General features: G+C 40.1%; 1 protein-coding gene across 4 annotated transcripts in view; it reads left to right on the top strand.

The window, feature by feature from the left end:
• The window catches only part of LOC109725811, a 43,295-nt gene continuing 28,510 nt past the window's right edge, over positions 2,005 to 16,789 (top strand). Inside the window, exons 1-5 of one of the 4 annotated variants that reach the window (XM_020255180.1) lie at positions 2,005 to 2,496; positions 5,620 to 5,667; positions 5,784 to 5,820; positions 5,945 to 5,993; positions 9,382 to 9,452. In XM_020255180.1, coding sequence (XP_020110769.1) covers positions 2,380 to 2,496; positions 5,620 to 5,667; positions 5,784 to 5,820; positions 5,945 to 5,993; positions 9,382 to 9,452 — 322 coding nt within the window. In that variant the 5' untranslated portion in view covers positions 2,005 to 2,379. Of the gene's footprint in view, positions 2,503 to 5,619; positions 5,668 to 5,771; positions 5,821 to 5,944; positions 5,994 to 9,381; positions 9,453 to 16,789 lie in introns of all 4 variants that reach the window. The other 3 variants (XM_020255178.1, XM_020255179.1, XM_020255177.1) reach the window with 3 other exon arrangements.

Below are 16,789 nucleotides of genomic sequence, written 5' to 3'. Positions count from 1 at the left end.
TTTCAAGCAGCTCATTTAGGGTTCAAGCTTACTTAAATTGAAATTAGGCTTACTTGAGCTTTGCTCGGATTAATTTCAAGCCGACCTTGGGCCTAAATTTAGGCTCAAAATTAATTTCAAGCCAAGCTTGAGCTGAGGTGAGCTCGCTCGCCCTCGACTCTTTTCCACCCCTAATTGTGAGTTTTAATAGAAGTCTTATAAAGTGTGATTGTAAGCGGCTTTAGTCTTGCTCTGTTCAAAAGGCTAAATGATAGTGATTAAATCGGTATCTCCAGAAGAAGAGGGACCGAACTGGAATACGCAAAAACACCAAATCAGGATAAATCATTTGTATCGTCTTAGTTTGTTAATTTTCTTTTATTTCTTTATTTGGTTGTGCAAATTTTATCTTGGATTAATTTTACTTGAGTTTTAGTTGCCAACTAAGTCACCCCCCCTCTTAGTTGCCATTTGATTTTTCACAATTCATCTCTAACTTATAGAAAAAAAAATGATATTACGAGAGCAAGCTTGGAGAAAGCGGTCCTCGTAGGTGAAGAAATGGGCAGACGAGAAACAAAAACCATAGGAGTTTGGCGAAGGAGACCGAGTGATGGTCAAGCTTTAGCCACAGTAGTTCAACGCCCTATACAAGGTGCACAAAGGGTTGCTGCACAAGTATAAGGGCCCATTTCCCATCATCAAGCATGTGGGCAAAGCTGCCTACAAGCTGCAATATCTGCTTGCAAGCCTTTGAATTCACTCCATCTTCCAAATTAGCTGATTGAAACCATACCATGAAGATGCGAAGGGCCCAAACCACAGTGTGCCACAGCATGCTCTTGCAACCATGACACACGTCTTTCGACAAAGAAGCAGAGTTCATCCTGAACACTCGACTTATTCAGCATCACCAAGTTCCATTAAGCCCTAAGTACTTAGTGAAGTGGTAAAATCTTCTCGATGGTAAGGCTAGTTGGGAGAAGGTCAGCACACTTTGGCAGTACCAAGTACTCATCGATGAGTTCCAGCAGCAGTGCACGACGAGGACGCCTACGTCTTAGGTAGGGGAGAGCAGGTTCTGTGGGAGATAAAGCATCATACAAACTGTAGGAGTAAATACCTCAAAAAATTGCCCAGCAGAAGCTAAAAGGCCATGGGCAACTTAAGGATTCTCTTTACCATTTTCTAGGCTAGGATAGGTTCAATGTACCATAGGCCTATCAACAGAGGAAATGGCCGAGGCCAAACAGCAAGGAAGAGTTGTACTTGTAATTCTATTTTCTAAGTAATAGAAGTACTTAGTTTTTTCGCAAAATCTCAGTTTCTCTCTTTTTAATCTTTTTGCACTTAGTCGTAGGGGCCCGAAGATCCTAGCTAGCAAACAGAGGGCAAACCTTGCCCATATTTCTTTGTTGAGGAAAGTGGGCGTCGCACGGGCCTTGCAAGTAAGATAACTTAGTTCGTGATATTATCCCCTCTTTATAATTTTTAAAATATAATTGTAATGTTTAAACTTTTGCCTTCTAAAATTTTGTTCAAATAATCTTTTAAATTTATTTTTTTTTAAAATTCCATCAAATTTTGTTTTTAAAGATTTACAATTCTTAAAATTTTATTCATAATTTTTTAAAAATTTTTAAAAATTTAAAATTTTGTTCAAATAATTTTTAAATTATATATATTTTTTAAAAAATTTTCAATTTATGAAATTTTTTTAAGCATCATACCCCTCTATAGAAGTATTTTATTTTTTAAAATATTAAAAGATAAAAATTTTAAAAACTAAAAGGAAAAAAAACATACTGGGTCGGCACAGAGGGAACCGGCCCGTGCCATGCAGGCCTGAGGACGGCGTGCTGGGCTGGTGGTCCGAAATGTCGGGCTCGGGCCGGTCCAACCCTACTTGAATGCTCAAATCTGCAGCCGGACTCACTGGACTGGCCAGGCCCGGAAAATGTGGCGGCGACCCACATTACATCCTACAGTTCAAAGTTAACCCCCCAACTCCTCTCCTCCATCGGTGCTCTCCCACCGGCCGACAGCCCCATTCCTCTTCCTTCAAGTTGTCGACGCCGTAACCGCTCCGCAGCTCCAAGAACGGTGAGCCGTGAGCCGTGAGCCTCTCTCTCTCTCGCTCTCTCTTCTTCGTCCTCTTTTCCTCCGACGAAGACTATTGTATTCTTCGTCGGAACCCCTCCTTCCTTGGCGGCGCGGAGTCGCAGCGCCAGCTGGAGGCAGTTTTTTGAAGCGGGCCGGATTGGATTATGGGGTTCGTGTTTCTACCCGTCATGGAGTCGGGGCGGTAGTCGGGGCAGATCCACTCCGTACACGTCCCACACCTGGTTGGAGCCACGAAGGGGTCGTAGGGTTCTGTGATTTGTGCTCCATTTTCACCCGATGTCGTCGGGCGAGAAGGCTCCCGCCGATGTCGGCACGAGCGGTAAAAGCAAGCCCGTCGCCAATGTTGACGACAAGCTCGTCGCCGATGTCGATCCCAAAAGCGCTCCTCCCGAGGTTGAGGTTACCTTCTTATCTCCGGTTCCTTCTCTCTTTCTCCCCATTCTTGGGTTTTTTTTTTTTCTTTCTTTCCACTTGAATTTATTTATGATGCATCAGCGTTAGGGTTCCACTGCTTCAGATTGTCTGCGGCTACTTGTGTAGGGATTATTTCTACTAGTTATATGAAGGGTGTGTGTGTGTGTCTCTGTGTGTGTGTGTGTGTGTGTGTGTAAACGGGTTAGGACTTAGGAGTGTATATATAGTAGGGCTACAATGAATGGAGAAACGGCTCGGGGTTTGGCTGGATGCTTTCATTATACTGATTATGTATTTGGTTGCAGAAGCAAAACTTAGTGCAAGTGCCATTAGAGATTTATAGAGCAGGGTGTCACGGGTCAATCGTTGGGGCTCGACCGTGACGCTCTTGGGGGCCACGGGGCTTTAATTTTGGTAGATATCCTGCTCAGACTAGAATCATGGTTGATGGAAAATAGAGCATCACTATCCACTATAGGAGGGAATTTAGAGAGTGAGACCCCTCGACGCCTCTCCTATAGGTTCTTCCTACGGATAGATTGAGGATATTTCTAAAGAGAGAATATTAAAGATTGAATACATCGACGGATTTTAGCAATTAGTTAAAAGTATTTCAATGCTTCTATTATATTACTCCCTAATTTTTGGAAGGGCTAAGAAATAAAATGCTTTTCTACAAAAATGAATCCTCTTGATGTTTAAGGGTTACTCGTGCCTAAGGATAAACTTTCGAAAAGAATTTTAATTTTTCAATCGTAGAGTTGATGGAAAGAGCAAACGGTTGGTTGATCTTCTAGGTTACAAAGAAAAAAAATGCCTTTCACTATTTATCTTGCCAATGTCTATTTAGAATAGGTTCTGATTAGGGAGACACTAATTCCTGAGTTTAAATGCACGGAAAGTTGCTCATACTTTTGAAAGTGAGTAAACAAATGCATTCTAGTACTTAGCGTGGATTCGGGTGTTGAAATGGAGAATTGTCATAGGAAGGCTTTGCTTGGATTTGGGGAGCACTTTGGCCATCTTTTTCCCAACAATAGATCAAAAGATAATGCAACAATGTTGATATGCACTTTCCCAATAGTACATAACAAAATAATGCGACGATGCTGATCAATATTTGATACAGAAGCCAAGTTGCTGTTCAAGACTTCTAGGAAAATTACAATAAGAATATAGGAAGTTTTGTGAGCTTTTGGGGGCAATCTAACCTTATATAGTGAATGATGAGTAATATTTGAGGTTATAGTAACAGTGTAGAAACACTTTGAAAAGTTGTTACAAAATGTTTAATTAATGGGCTGAATTCACTTTGAAAAGTTGTTACAACATGTTTAGTTGATGGGCTGATGAAGGGCTTGTTAGCCCCTATGCGAAGTTTTGTGTAAGATACCTGTGTTGGTCAAACTAAAGAATTTTCTGTTGAGTGGCTTGGAATATAGAATCCTGAAAAGAATAACCTAGGGATGAGAGGATGGCTGGTGAATACTATTGTGTACCGTGTGCAGAAGGGGAAGAGAGCATGCAACATCTCTTTGTAGATCGTTAAATAGCAAAGGAAATGTTAGGTGGCTAAATGAAGGGTGTGTAGAGTGAGTGGAGAAAGTAGGTAGTGGTTATAATTTAGAGGAGGCCTTGAGACTTGGTTGTGGTTATTATACTACGGTTGGCCAGGAAGCGATAGCCAAGACATAATAGTCATGTTGCGCCGATAGACCCGCTACACCTATGGAAAAGAAGCCTCTATGGATACATAATGTTAGAAATTGAAGCAAACTTGAGTTATTTGTAATACTGACATATTAGGCGAAATTTTTAACTATTACATTTCATTTCATAATGTAATGGATGTTGATTTCAAATTTGTACATAATTGTGTATGCATCTAAGCATTTTTATCAAATTATTCTACTAGCAAAAATGGAGCAACTGAGACTACTCTAGCTTTTGATCATGCTTGTCCATGCGCATTAAAACTCCCGTCGGTAGGTGGATTTGAAAAAAGGTGTAACAATAACAAGGTGAAAAAAGTCAAAGGAGTTTTCAAATGGATACAGCTAGCTGAATAAGGCAAACTTCGTCTACTAGGTCTTTTAAAAGAAACAAAGGATGCGAATAATAAAAATAGGATAAGAATCTATAGTAATGTAAAAAGATATAGGGTACAAGAATGCTACTATTTAACCAATACGGGTAAATACTTCTGAATTGTCCATAATGTGTATTATAATACTGTTCATTTCCATAAATTAACACATTCTGACCCAATTCAGGTACTTGTCCTTTCAAACTGCATACACATTCGTCTCTAATTCTCTATGGGCTAGCAATTTCTTATTAGATCTAAATTTTCCCCTATTGGTGAGCAAGCACCCTTCTAGACCACATTTTCAGAGAGTATGAAGTGGCAGCAATATCCTTTACCGTATCAACTCTTGAGAATTCCTGACACTGCACCGAGACTTGACACGTTTTGCACAGACCGGTCGTTAGCTTATGATCCTTCACTGTATAGAATTTGGAAATCTAGTTGCGATCAGATTAGTTTGAAAGCAAGAGAAGTTTCGGTACCCGCAAGGGTATGGGTCCAATTTACACTTGTTTTGTTCTTCAAGTCTCGCTTGCATACTAGAGCTAGATTACCAATAAATAGACTACTACGAGTCCAAAATACATTTCTTGTATTGCCTTCTAGAAGGAGGACCTATACAACTTCAAATCCCAACACCTAGGTTTCAAATTTTAAACTTCTGTCCAAATTAATTTCAAATCTTTGCAGCTTAGTCTAATACTTGTTTAGGGATTTCTGGGATGACACATTTAATTTATTTATTATTTATTAAAGCAGAGCATCACATTATATATTTCTTGTGTTACTTGTTTTCTTTTTCTTGGAAGCCAAGCGATCTATCTTGCATATATAAAGATGGTGCTAGCATCAAACTTTCTAAATTTCTTATGTTGTATTCTCTTCTTTTAGAAGCGTCCGCTTATTTAGAGGAGTTTCAATTTATTATTTGGTTCTCGTGTTTTGGCGGTGTGCATCTCATAAATTTTCTGCTATGGTACTTGGCATTGAAACACAAAATTCATGTTCTACAGCAACTTGAGCAACTGAGGCGGCGCCAGCATGCACTAACAGGAGAAGTGGTACGCTATCAGTTTTAATGATTCATTAATCATTACTTCTCTTCTTAGAGCTTGTGAAAAGAAATCAATTGAAGGAGACAATGAAGGATGTCACTTTATTGTAGAATTTTTTACAGGAAGAAGATACACGGTTGGAGACCACGCGTGTTAGATGTGAGGCTTCCCTTTTTTTTTTGCTTTTATTTATTGCAATAATACTTAAAGGAGTACATAAAGAAGATGCTTGATTTGTTTCATATGTGTTTAAAGTTTAATAATAGTTTTTGTTTGCTTGCAGTGTTGAATGTTCAAAAAAGGCATGAAGCTTTGAAGGATCGCCTTTCAAGGTAGAGGGTTCATATAGTTTGTTGAAAATTAGTGTTGTGAGTTTCTATGATTCATCAATTAGTCCTTGAGTGATAATTTTCTTTTCATGTACTTTTGCTCTATAAGAGCATCACTAGCACAGTTTGAGATCTATGATGTATGGGTGTTTCAATAATTAGGCTTTCATATTCCATCTTGGATATGATACTCAATGATTTTTCTAATTCTATTGTAAGATACTTGTTGATACTTCATTTGTACTAGTGAAGATACCCGCACGTTGCTGCCGTCCGATTCAACAGAATTTAACATATCTATAATAGTTAAATATAATAGCATTAGCAGTTTAACAGTCAGATGGTGCAACTATTGTCTTCTTCAGTTCAATGAAGTATTGCAGATCATAGCTGTTGTTACTAGCTTACACGTATTGATAGAAAGGAAGATGACAATGAGAAGATCATGTCATCATTGCCTTACATCGAAGAACAATAATTTGATAGAAACATAGCAAACAACACATCGATATGTTAACCTTCTATTATTCAACTTACACATATGTTCCGACAGATTGAACTTTGAATACCAAAAGTTGAAGCACCTAAGAGTTTGAGGACCAAAAGTGCAATTTACGGCTTTGCGAATTGATAATTGGTAAAACTATATAAGTATTAGCTTAAACAAAGCATTAGGAAATCAAGCAAATTATATTTACATTTGGACAGAAACCAGAGGAGCAATGAAAGTAATTACAATAAAAAAACTATCAAAAGTAAAGCTCAATCTCTTTATAAACCATCTATCCATTTTCTTCAATAAAGTAAGGTCCATGTGGTCCACGTTGAAGAAAATTTGAACAAATGCAACAAAAGAAAAAAGGCTTAAACGTTGATATTTTTAGTAATTACCATTGTTTGTTTGTTTGGCTGGCCTATTTGAGTAAACATCTCAGTCAAAACAAAACGGAAGCCAAGTAAATTTATAAATATTGCAACCAAATAGGATAAAAATAGACAATGAAGGTGGATTGAACAAAGATAAACCTATAGGCAACATGTATCAATTCTTAATTTTGCTCTCTTCACAATGATGATTTTACCCTAAGTGCTAATGCCCGCTCTTTTCCTTTTAGCAAAAAACTACTTTTTGTCAGAAATTGCTTTAAAAGTTCCCAACAACTATTATCATGAGCTACTTTGTTGGTATCTGCTGATCAAACTTCTCTTACAGGAAGCACAACCCTATAGTTGTACTTCAAGACAATTTTTATGTGAAACGAAGTTTGTCTAATGTCTATATATGGCCTATACATTATGTCACCATTAACTATTCATCTTAGATCCAAAAATATATGGAAAATGTAAATTTAATATGCAATCTCATAGTTATTATGCATCTTATTCTTTTCCTTGGAAAGCTACCTCACCACTTGTCAATTGTTGTGGCCATCATTTTGTATCTTGCTACAATCTAATTTCTATTAAAACTATAAAGAGAAAAACTGGGGGCTTGAGATGTATTGTTTAAACAAAGACAGTCATTTCGTCAAATAGGTAAAAGTACAATAATAAACTCCATTCACTGGATTGAGCTCAAGGTAGCCATTTGGCGAGATCGATTTTTTCCACATCCCAAAACTCACAGAAGAGAAAATTGTGTTAGGTAGAGAAAATGTGAGATGCATTATAAAAAAAAACATCAAATGGGAAATCTAATCAACAATTGAACTTAGAATTCTTCGTACCATGGACTATGATCTTAGTGCAATTATCAAACATCTTAGCAAGCCAATAGTACACAAATTGATCCAAATCAAAGCACGTAGTTTCTTTTTTTTTTTTTTTCCTATTGATAACTCATTTTTACTCAAATTATTCATAAAAGAGGAATTTTTAATACTATTTATTCCATTCGATCCCAAAGGAACACCGGGAATTAGAGTGGAAGAATTGAGGGGTAGTTACTAGGGACTGAGAAGTGGAGGAGAGTGAGGAGATGTGCAAGGGCGCCTAGGAGAGTCATCGGAGCCAGTGCGAAGAGGGCCATGGCGAGACGCCCATTGCAAATGATATGTGTTGTCGCCCCCGGTGGCCTTCTCGACAATCCCTCAACCAAAACAGCCCTTAGACTCAACTAAATCAGCGCCAAATCAAAATCCTAACCCTAGAGGAAGGATAGAACCTTTGTGATGTTACCTTAGAGGATTTGTTGTAGTGGGGGAGGAGGGTAAGCAAGCTGTAAATGGATATCTCCGTCTCCTTTGCCGTTTTTGCATCTGTTGCTATCGTTGTCACCATTGCTGCCGCATCCAAGACCTTTATCTTCCACCACCACTGCCACCCCCACCCCAGCCTAATTGCCGCTATACGATCTAATTCCTATGGCTCCGCATCCTATGCCCTTGTGCGCTGCACCCGCCGCACACGTCGCAGGTCCCTCATTGATTGCGGCAGGGAGGGTGATGATGCCGCCTTCTCCAGGCACAATGATGAAGGCGTCTCCTGTGACGGTGGAGGGTGGGGCTCCAGCAGTGGCAGAAGGGGGAGGTAGGCTTGCATCTGCTCAAGGATAGAAAAAGAATAAGGGACGAAATCTGCAGATTTCGCGGATGCGATGCGACGGTGCTGGGAGAGAAGGCAATGGTAAGGGAGAAGGAGAAGGTGGGGGAAGAGGGTGAGAGGTTCAGCAAAAGTTGAGGGAGAAAATAGTTTGAGGGAGAGATTGATGAAGACAGAGGAGAAAGAAAAATTAATTATAATAGAGAGAGGAGTAGGGCTGTGGGGAGGTGAGGTGGCGGATAGTGGAGAAGAGGAGAGGACAAGAGAAAGAGAGCTTGCCCCACCCAATTCAAAGGAAAAAAGAAAAAAGAAGGGAAGGTGGGCCCTATGCTTTTTGCCAACTGAAGAAAATTGTGCCACCTCAGCAAAGAGATTGGGATTTAATATATAGTTATAGATTATAGATCCGACAAGCATTTATTTTACGTACACTAGATTTTATGTAACGAATGATGTGATAGATACTCATCTGAAAAGATACTTTTCCATACTTATATTTTCTAATCAAGCTCTAGAAATATTTTATGTGACTTTGTGTTTGAGGCAAGTTGGGACTTTTTAGTTTCTTTCAATTCAAGAAAGCTTTTTTTTTTTCTAGTATATTCACTAAAGAGCATGGTTGAAAGTTGTTCACATTGAGCAAGCATATTCTTATTCGTCTTGCTAACTCATCTTTGGTTCTAGATGTATTTCTAGTGTTCTTGAGTGTTTTGTACCTATGAAATATGTATTCTTGCTTTAACAGAAGCATGTTTCCAATGAGTAGTTTTTTTCTTTTCCAATGAGTAGTGTCTTTTCTTTCTCTTCTTCTTCTTTTAGGAAGTTGTCTTATTATTCCTTTCTGCCATAGGGATTCTGATAAGATGATTTTTGAGCGTTTGCAGAAGGAATTTGAAGCAGCGCGGGTTGCTCAAACTGAAGGTATGTATCTTGCAATTGGATAATTTGTGAACTTTAGTTCTGTACATAAATCTTCTAGTGGACATTCAACTTTAAAGTTAACCATAACAAAAATTGATTTTGGATTATATGCAGAAATGAATATAGTGACGTAACATACTATTTTATATTGAATATTTGTGTGCCATAAGAATGGTGTAATGCATTATGTATTATCAAACATGATAAACAACAAAACTGAGAAATCAAAGAAAAGAACAGAGGTAAATAATGATAAAATAAAATAGGGTTAATTTCATACATGTCCCTTCAAATATAGTAAATGACAAATATATCTCTATAAAGTTCAACTTTCACATATTGTCCCTACGAAAGTCCTGATGTTTTCAAATATGTCTCTGCTGTTATAATCCGTTAGAAAATTTTAGTTAACCATAGGTTAAATACTTAACCTTGGTTAGTTTTTGATATTTTTAACCTCTCTTATGTTATACTGTTATGATTTTTGGAGGGACATATTTGTGATGACAAAATTGAAAATATAAACATTTCTCTAATGGTAACAAACGAGAGGGACATATTTGAAAGTACCAGGACTTTTGCAAGGACAATATATGAAAGTTGAACTTGTAGGGATATATTTGCCATCATTATGTTTGTAGGTACCTGTATGAAATTAACCCAATAAAATATTTGCTAAATCTAGTCCACAGGAAGAATTATTATTTCATGGGATATATTAATTCATACAAAGAAGTGAAACTAATGATTCCTCCTAGGGTGAGCTACTGAAATATGAAGAATTGGAGGAAGTTGTGTGAAACATCAACACCAAGGGCATCTGTGCTCATCATCAAGCCTTTGTATATAGCTGTTTCTTGCTCATTGAAGGTCTTTCTTATAGTCTAATGATGTTAACGTAAAGATAGATGAAAGCATGATAAACAGAGAAAATAATTCTACAGCTGATGCCCCTTCTTGGGGCTTCTTTTGTAAGGTCTTTTCATGTGAAAAACAGAGTTAAGAAAAGGAACAAGTAAAAAAAACATCGTGTGCCTATGTAGGCACTCAATAGCATGTGTCGCGATACACTCTGGGTATCGCGATGTCTCGTTGGATACTCGGAGGGTATCACGGCACGGGAGGGCTAAGAGAGACAACCCTTGTAACGTGCCCCCTAATTGGGGTCACGGTATGTATCGCCCCGTGTTGTGCAAGACGAGGTGATACTTAATTCCTTGATGAATAGCATGCAAGATATATAATAAACTGGAAGTAGAAGTAACTCTCACAAGTAACAGCTAATATGTAGAGCAACTAAATTGTAAATTATGGATGAAAGTGTAGAAAGGAAGCTACTCAGCAAGAAGTAGATAATCGGTTTAATAAAGGAATAACCCAATTAATGCAACTATACCACCATCCAGACTGTAGCACCCACCTATGCTCGAATAAACCTGAGTCCACGACTTCATTGATGCCTCTAGACATCTGAACTTTAGAAATAATAACCAGTGCCACAATCAGCCCATATGTGTTCAAAACACTAACCGACACGTCTAAACCGCACCGAAGTGCACTGCAACGCATTTGGAACATTCGTTCTGCAAACCAACTTTCGAAGCATACCCAAATGACCAACCAACTCTATGAAAGTTACAATAGCCCTTCCGGTGTCCCAAAACACACCACCTTTGGTGTCGGGACATTCACACACCAAGTGCTCGATGAAAAGAGCTACGCCCGCAAAATTAAGCAGTGTCGGGCTTCGAATTGTACCGATTTCGGTATCGGAACCAGCTGCACAAGCCTTACCTATTTATTGCTATTCTTAACCAGCAAGAAACCTATGAAATACATCCTATGAGTTTCGAAAATCTATTGCACAGATGGTGCATTGCAGAAGTGCGATTAGGACTTGGAAAGTCCCAAAACGATGCCTTTTCGATGTCGGGACAGCTACACAAGTTATGATCAGCCCCGAGAGTTGATTTCGCATGAATTCCGCCTACAATGAAGCCTTCGCTAGCAACTAGCATGACTGCAAGCTTTTGGCCAATCGGATTGGTTGCAGCTTTCCAGGAGCTTCGTTTCGATGTTTCAGGCGCTGTTTCGGTGTTGAAATGCGCAGATAGATGCGATTAGTTCCGTGGTGTCCTCAACGCACTGTTTGGAGTGTCGGGACAACGAGCATGTGTTGGTGCTCAAACATGGCTAGCATAAGTCTTTTAGCTATCAAAGTCACGAACCGTGCTGCTTAGGGTAGAGGAACAGCATGCGTTATGATCACCCGAAGGGCTTCGACCCCACAAAACATGGCAGCGAGCGCCCGATAGTGCGTATTTGACTAGCAAGAAGCTTGGCCACACATTTCTGGCTAGATCCGTGACAAATCGGACCTCTGACGACACCCGACAGCATCCTGACACAATATAGCAACCGCTACAACAATCACATGCGATAAAAGACCATAAAAAGAGATTGCAGTTGTTACCGAGTTTTCTTCCTTCGGAAACTATTTTGAACGGTTCGGGGAGGAAGATGGTGTGGCTTGGTTTCACCTTGATGTCTTGGAACTCTGTGATGGCTACTGGCCGTTGGGATGCAAGGAGGATTGCCGAGAGGGAGGGGGTGCGGTTCTTCGCCTAGGCGTGCACCTGGTTGCTAGGAGAAGGGCAACTCGGCTAGGAGGTGTTGCGTGGCTGCACAGCTGAAGAGAAGGGCCACTGGAGATGGTCGGAACGACAAGAGGAGGCTGGAATTCGGCTAGATCAATGCAAGCAATGGAGGAAAAAAGAATAGGCGCGGCTCGACATGGCTGCTTCGGCTGTAAGGGAGCACGGAGCAGGGAATGGGTTTGGTAGAAGTAGGTTAGTTGGCAAGGTGGTGGCAGCGATGGCAGCATTGTGGTGGCAGGGAGGCTCGGCCTAGGAGAGGAACTCGAGAGAGAAGGAAAGAGCTCAGCTTGGGGTTTGGGGTGGTGTCGCACGGTGGAGAGAAGCTTGGCTGATCGGAGGGTAGCTAGAGAGATAACTGTGGCTGGCGGTGAGGGTGTGCTGCGTCTATAGAGATGGTGTTGGCTAGGGTTGCGTGGGAAGGGAAAAAGAGTGGCTAGAAATTTTAAAGAGAAAAATTCTAATGCCCTTTAACCAATGACTTAAATACAAATTGCGACAAATTGCGACCTGACTCTTAGATTTTCAGCAAAATTTTCGCTTCCACCCTCTTCTTTTGGCTAACTTGAACATAGGCCCCTCCATTTTTTGAAATTCCAAAAAATTTCACATAAAATGTCGTCCTTTTTGCAAATAGGTCCTTCAATTTTTAAATTCCAAGCCCGGTTCTATAGTTTTTCTATTAATAATTGTTAACTCATTTTTTTCACTTGTAACTTTGAATAATTAATAACTCTTTTTTATTTTATATACTTTTTTGTAATACTTAGAATAAACTGAAGCATATTTCTTCTTAGAAAAAATAATTTCTTTTGCAGCGATCAACTTTCTTCAATGGCTTATTGCGAAAGAAATATATTTTTTTCTCCTTTTAAACCAATTATTGATTTGCAAAGATGAGTCGATTTCTTAGGTTTTTAATTTCTTAAGTTGCTTGCTAGTGTTGCTTGCTGTTTTTCCACCATGCCATGAACTTGAATCCTTGCTAATATGAGTATGATCGTCTTCGTACTCATAATTTGTTCCTGATAATATAGCTTCATGCCTTCTTGGTTTGGAATGAAGCCAAGCGATACATACGATAGACGAAGGAAGCGCCCACCCTGCAGGAGGGCGCGCGCCCTGTAGTTTTGAAGTTGCAAACTCCAGCTTCGAAGCTGGAGTGCTTTAGCCCTTGAGTTTTGAAGCAAGAATCAGCGTTCCGAGCGCCTTGCGCGCTCAAGAACAAGCAAGGGCAAAAAGCGTTTGCAGCCTTTTTGAAGCTGGGGAAGGCAAGTTAAATTGAGTATTGGAGAGAAGAGGTGTGAGCAGACTGTGCCATGACGCTTAAAACCCTTGCTCTTATGAGTTTGATCGTTTTCATATACATTAGTCGTTTTCGATAATATGGCTTCCGAGTTGAACGATCTATATTGTTAAACATTATTCGAGCATTTGAAGTTCCTTGAAACCTAATTGCATGATTTTTGGACATCATCTACCTTACGATCAGAAGGCCTCAAAATTGACAATTTAATGATTAGTTCGGTGTGTTTTTTCTTTTAATGTGTGAACAATCAAAATTGGTTGAATTTTTGATAGAAAATTTTATTCACTATCTAGATCAAAATCAATAATTCTGATTTTGAATTGAAGAACCACATCCTCTATTTTTGGAGGGTCATTCAATTCTGACTGTTCATTTCATAGCCGCTTGATGGACTTGATAATAATTTCTAAAAATTATTGATGAAATTGATATTAAAATTGTGATTAGGGTTAATTTTCCCTAACCTCAAAGAGATTTATTTATATCAAAGAGTTTTATAGTAAAGTCCCTAACATAATGTAAAATTACAAAACTACAAAAGTAATGCAAAATTACAAAAGAATAGTCAACACTCCCCCTCAAGATGGTGCATAGATATTTCTCATGCCCATCTTGTACATAATGTTATTGAAGACTACTCTACCAACTCCTTTAGTGAGAATATCAGCTAGTGAGAATATCAGCTAATTGATCACTTGACTTCACAAATGGAATGCGTAAGCTACCTTTTTCTAAATTCTCTTTGATAAAATTCCTATCGATCTCGATGTGCTTTGTTCTATATGTTGTACTAGATTGTGAGCAATATTAATAGCTGCTTTATTGTCACAATATAGTATTGATGGTTTCTCATCTGCCATATTAAGGCTCTTGCATAAACCTTCTAAGTCATAGAATTTCACTAACACCTTGAGCCATATGTCACGGCCTTAGCGGTTCTGTTCGCAAAGTCCGTGCGGCGCCCGCCTTCCTGCTCGAAGATGGGCAAGCCTTCGTCCCTATTGCTAGCCTGGACCTTCGCGTCCTACGACTAAATATGCAAAAGGAATGACAGAGAGAGAGAGGCAGAAGTTCACCTAGACACACACTAACTCTCTCATTATGACATACATTAACTCACCATCATAATGAGCTATAAGCCCAAAAGTCACCCCATAACTCATGAGAGTTTCATAACCCTTGAGTTTCCATCATTGATGGGAGAGGTTACAAAACCCTTCGTCTCCCCACAGCAGGTTGGGTTTGGGTCTCCTTGACAACCCGATTCAACCCATTTTCAACCCGTTTTGCTAGCAGATTTGGGCCACTGTCAAGGAGAAGTCAGCGGGAAACATTTTGTCTGTGACATTCTCCCCCACCTAACGCGCAGACGCCCTCGTCGCGCGCTGAGTCGTTCCCGGTCAGCACGACAGGCAAGATTCAGCTTGAACTGCTCCAGACGATGGCGGAATGTTGCCATAGCTGCAACAATATCCTTCTCCATCAAATGAAACCCTTCCTCCAACATCCCCACATGTTGGGATAGGTCGGAGTAGCGCTCCTCCGCTCTCGTAGCAGAGTCCTCCAGCACGCCTACGCGGTCGTCAAGCAAGACGGACTCTCTCGCCAGAGTCCGCGACTCTTTGCTCTTGCCGCGCTTGGTCGCCCTGGGCTCAGGCATAACGTCAACGACGGTAGCTTCCGACGAAGACATGGTTCCTCCTCGAACTAGCTCTGATACCAACTGTCACGGCCTTAGCGGTTCTGTTCGCAAAGTCCGTGCGGCGCCCGCCTTCCTGCTCGAAGATGGGCAAGCCTTCGTCCCTGTTGCTAGCCTGGACCTTCGCGTCCTACGACTAAATATGCAAAGGGAATGACAGAGAGAGAGGCAGTAGTTCACCTAGACACACACTAACTCTCTCATTATAACACACATTAACTCACTCTTATAATGAGCCATAAGCCCAAAAGTCACCCCATAACTTATGAGAGTTTCATAACCCTTGAGTTTCCATCATTGATGGGAGAGGTTACAAAACCCTTCGTCTCCCCACAGCGGATTGGGTTTGGGTCTCCTTGACAACCCGATTCAATCCATTTTCAACCCGTTTTGCTAGCAGATTTGGGCCACTGCCAAGGAGAAGTCAGCGGGAAACATTTTGTCTGTGACACAGCTCTATATTTAGCTTCTGCACTAGATCTGGCCACCACATCTTGTTTTTTGCTTCTCCAAGTAACCAAATTTCCACCAACAAAGGTACAATATCCAGAGGTTGATCTTCTATCATCTGGAAATCCAGCCCAATCAGCATCAATGAAGGATTCAATCTTCAAATGACCATTTCTAGAAATTAGAAGTCCTCTTCCTGGAGCTGACTTCAAGTATCGTAGAATACGATAAACAACCTCCAAATGTGATTCTCTTGGGTCATGCATATACCGGCCAGTGATTTAAAAAGCGCGCCTCTGGCGCGCGCCTAGGCGCTAGGCGAGGTCGCACGAGCCTAGGCAGCCCCTAGGCGGGCGACCTCACCCATGCGCCCGCCTCGTGCGCCCAGGCGCACGCCTACATTGAGGCGCAAGGCGCGCCTGAAGCAAAAAAAAAAAAAAAAAACAAAAAAAAAACAAAGGGCTGATAGGTTTGGTATTTGGATCCAACATCCAACTACCCATTAAGTGTAAAAAAGAAAAAAAAAAAAGAAGCCCTAAAGTTGATCGGACTCCCTGAGGCTTCCGCTCGTCGCTCGAGCAACCATCCGCCATTATCTCTCTCTCTCTCCTTCTTGCTAGCTCTCCACGGCACCTCCGCAGCCTCCGCTCGACCGAGAATCTCTCTCTTTCTTGCTCCGTAGCCTCCGCGTGATGTGCTTCGCTTGACGGCTCGAGCAAGAATCTCTGTCTCCTTCTCGCTCTCTCTTTCTGGCTCACTGCACATCGCGCCAAGTTGCCAACTCACGTCGAGACTCGAGGTGCAATCTCTTCCCCTCTCACACTTTTTTTTAATTTCTCTCCTCTCTCTGTCTCTCTCTCTCCTACCTCTCACGTTTTTTTTTTTTTTGCTTGTAAACACTAAACACTAAACAGAGAGCACCTGTCACTGGTTTTTTTTTTTAATCAGTAAATACACTCTCTCTCTCTGTTTTTTTTTTCTTTTTTGTGTGAACAGTAAACACTTTGTTTTCTTTTTATAAACACTGTTTTCTTTTTTTTTTTAAACAGTAAATACACACACTCTCTCTCTCGCTGTTTTTTTTTTCTTTTTTGTGTGAACAGTAAACACTTTGTTTTCTTTTTATAAACACTGTTTTCTTTTTTTTTTTAAACAGTAAAGACTCGTTTTCTCTATTTTTTTCTTTTTTTTTTAACAAAAAACACATAAATTTTTTTTAACTGAA

Source organism: Ananas comosus, linkage group 20 (genome assembly GCF_001540865.1).
Source record: "Ananas comosus cultivar F153 linkage group 20, ASM154086v1, whole genome shotgun sequence".
Classification (NCBI taxonomy): Eukaryota; Viridiplantae; Streptophyta; class Magnoliopsida; order Poales; family Bromeliaceae; genus Ananas; species Ananas comosus.
This window is presented reverse-complemented; position numbering and strand designations above follow the sequence as displayed.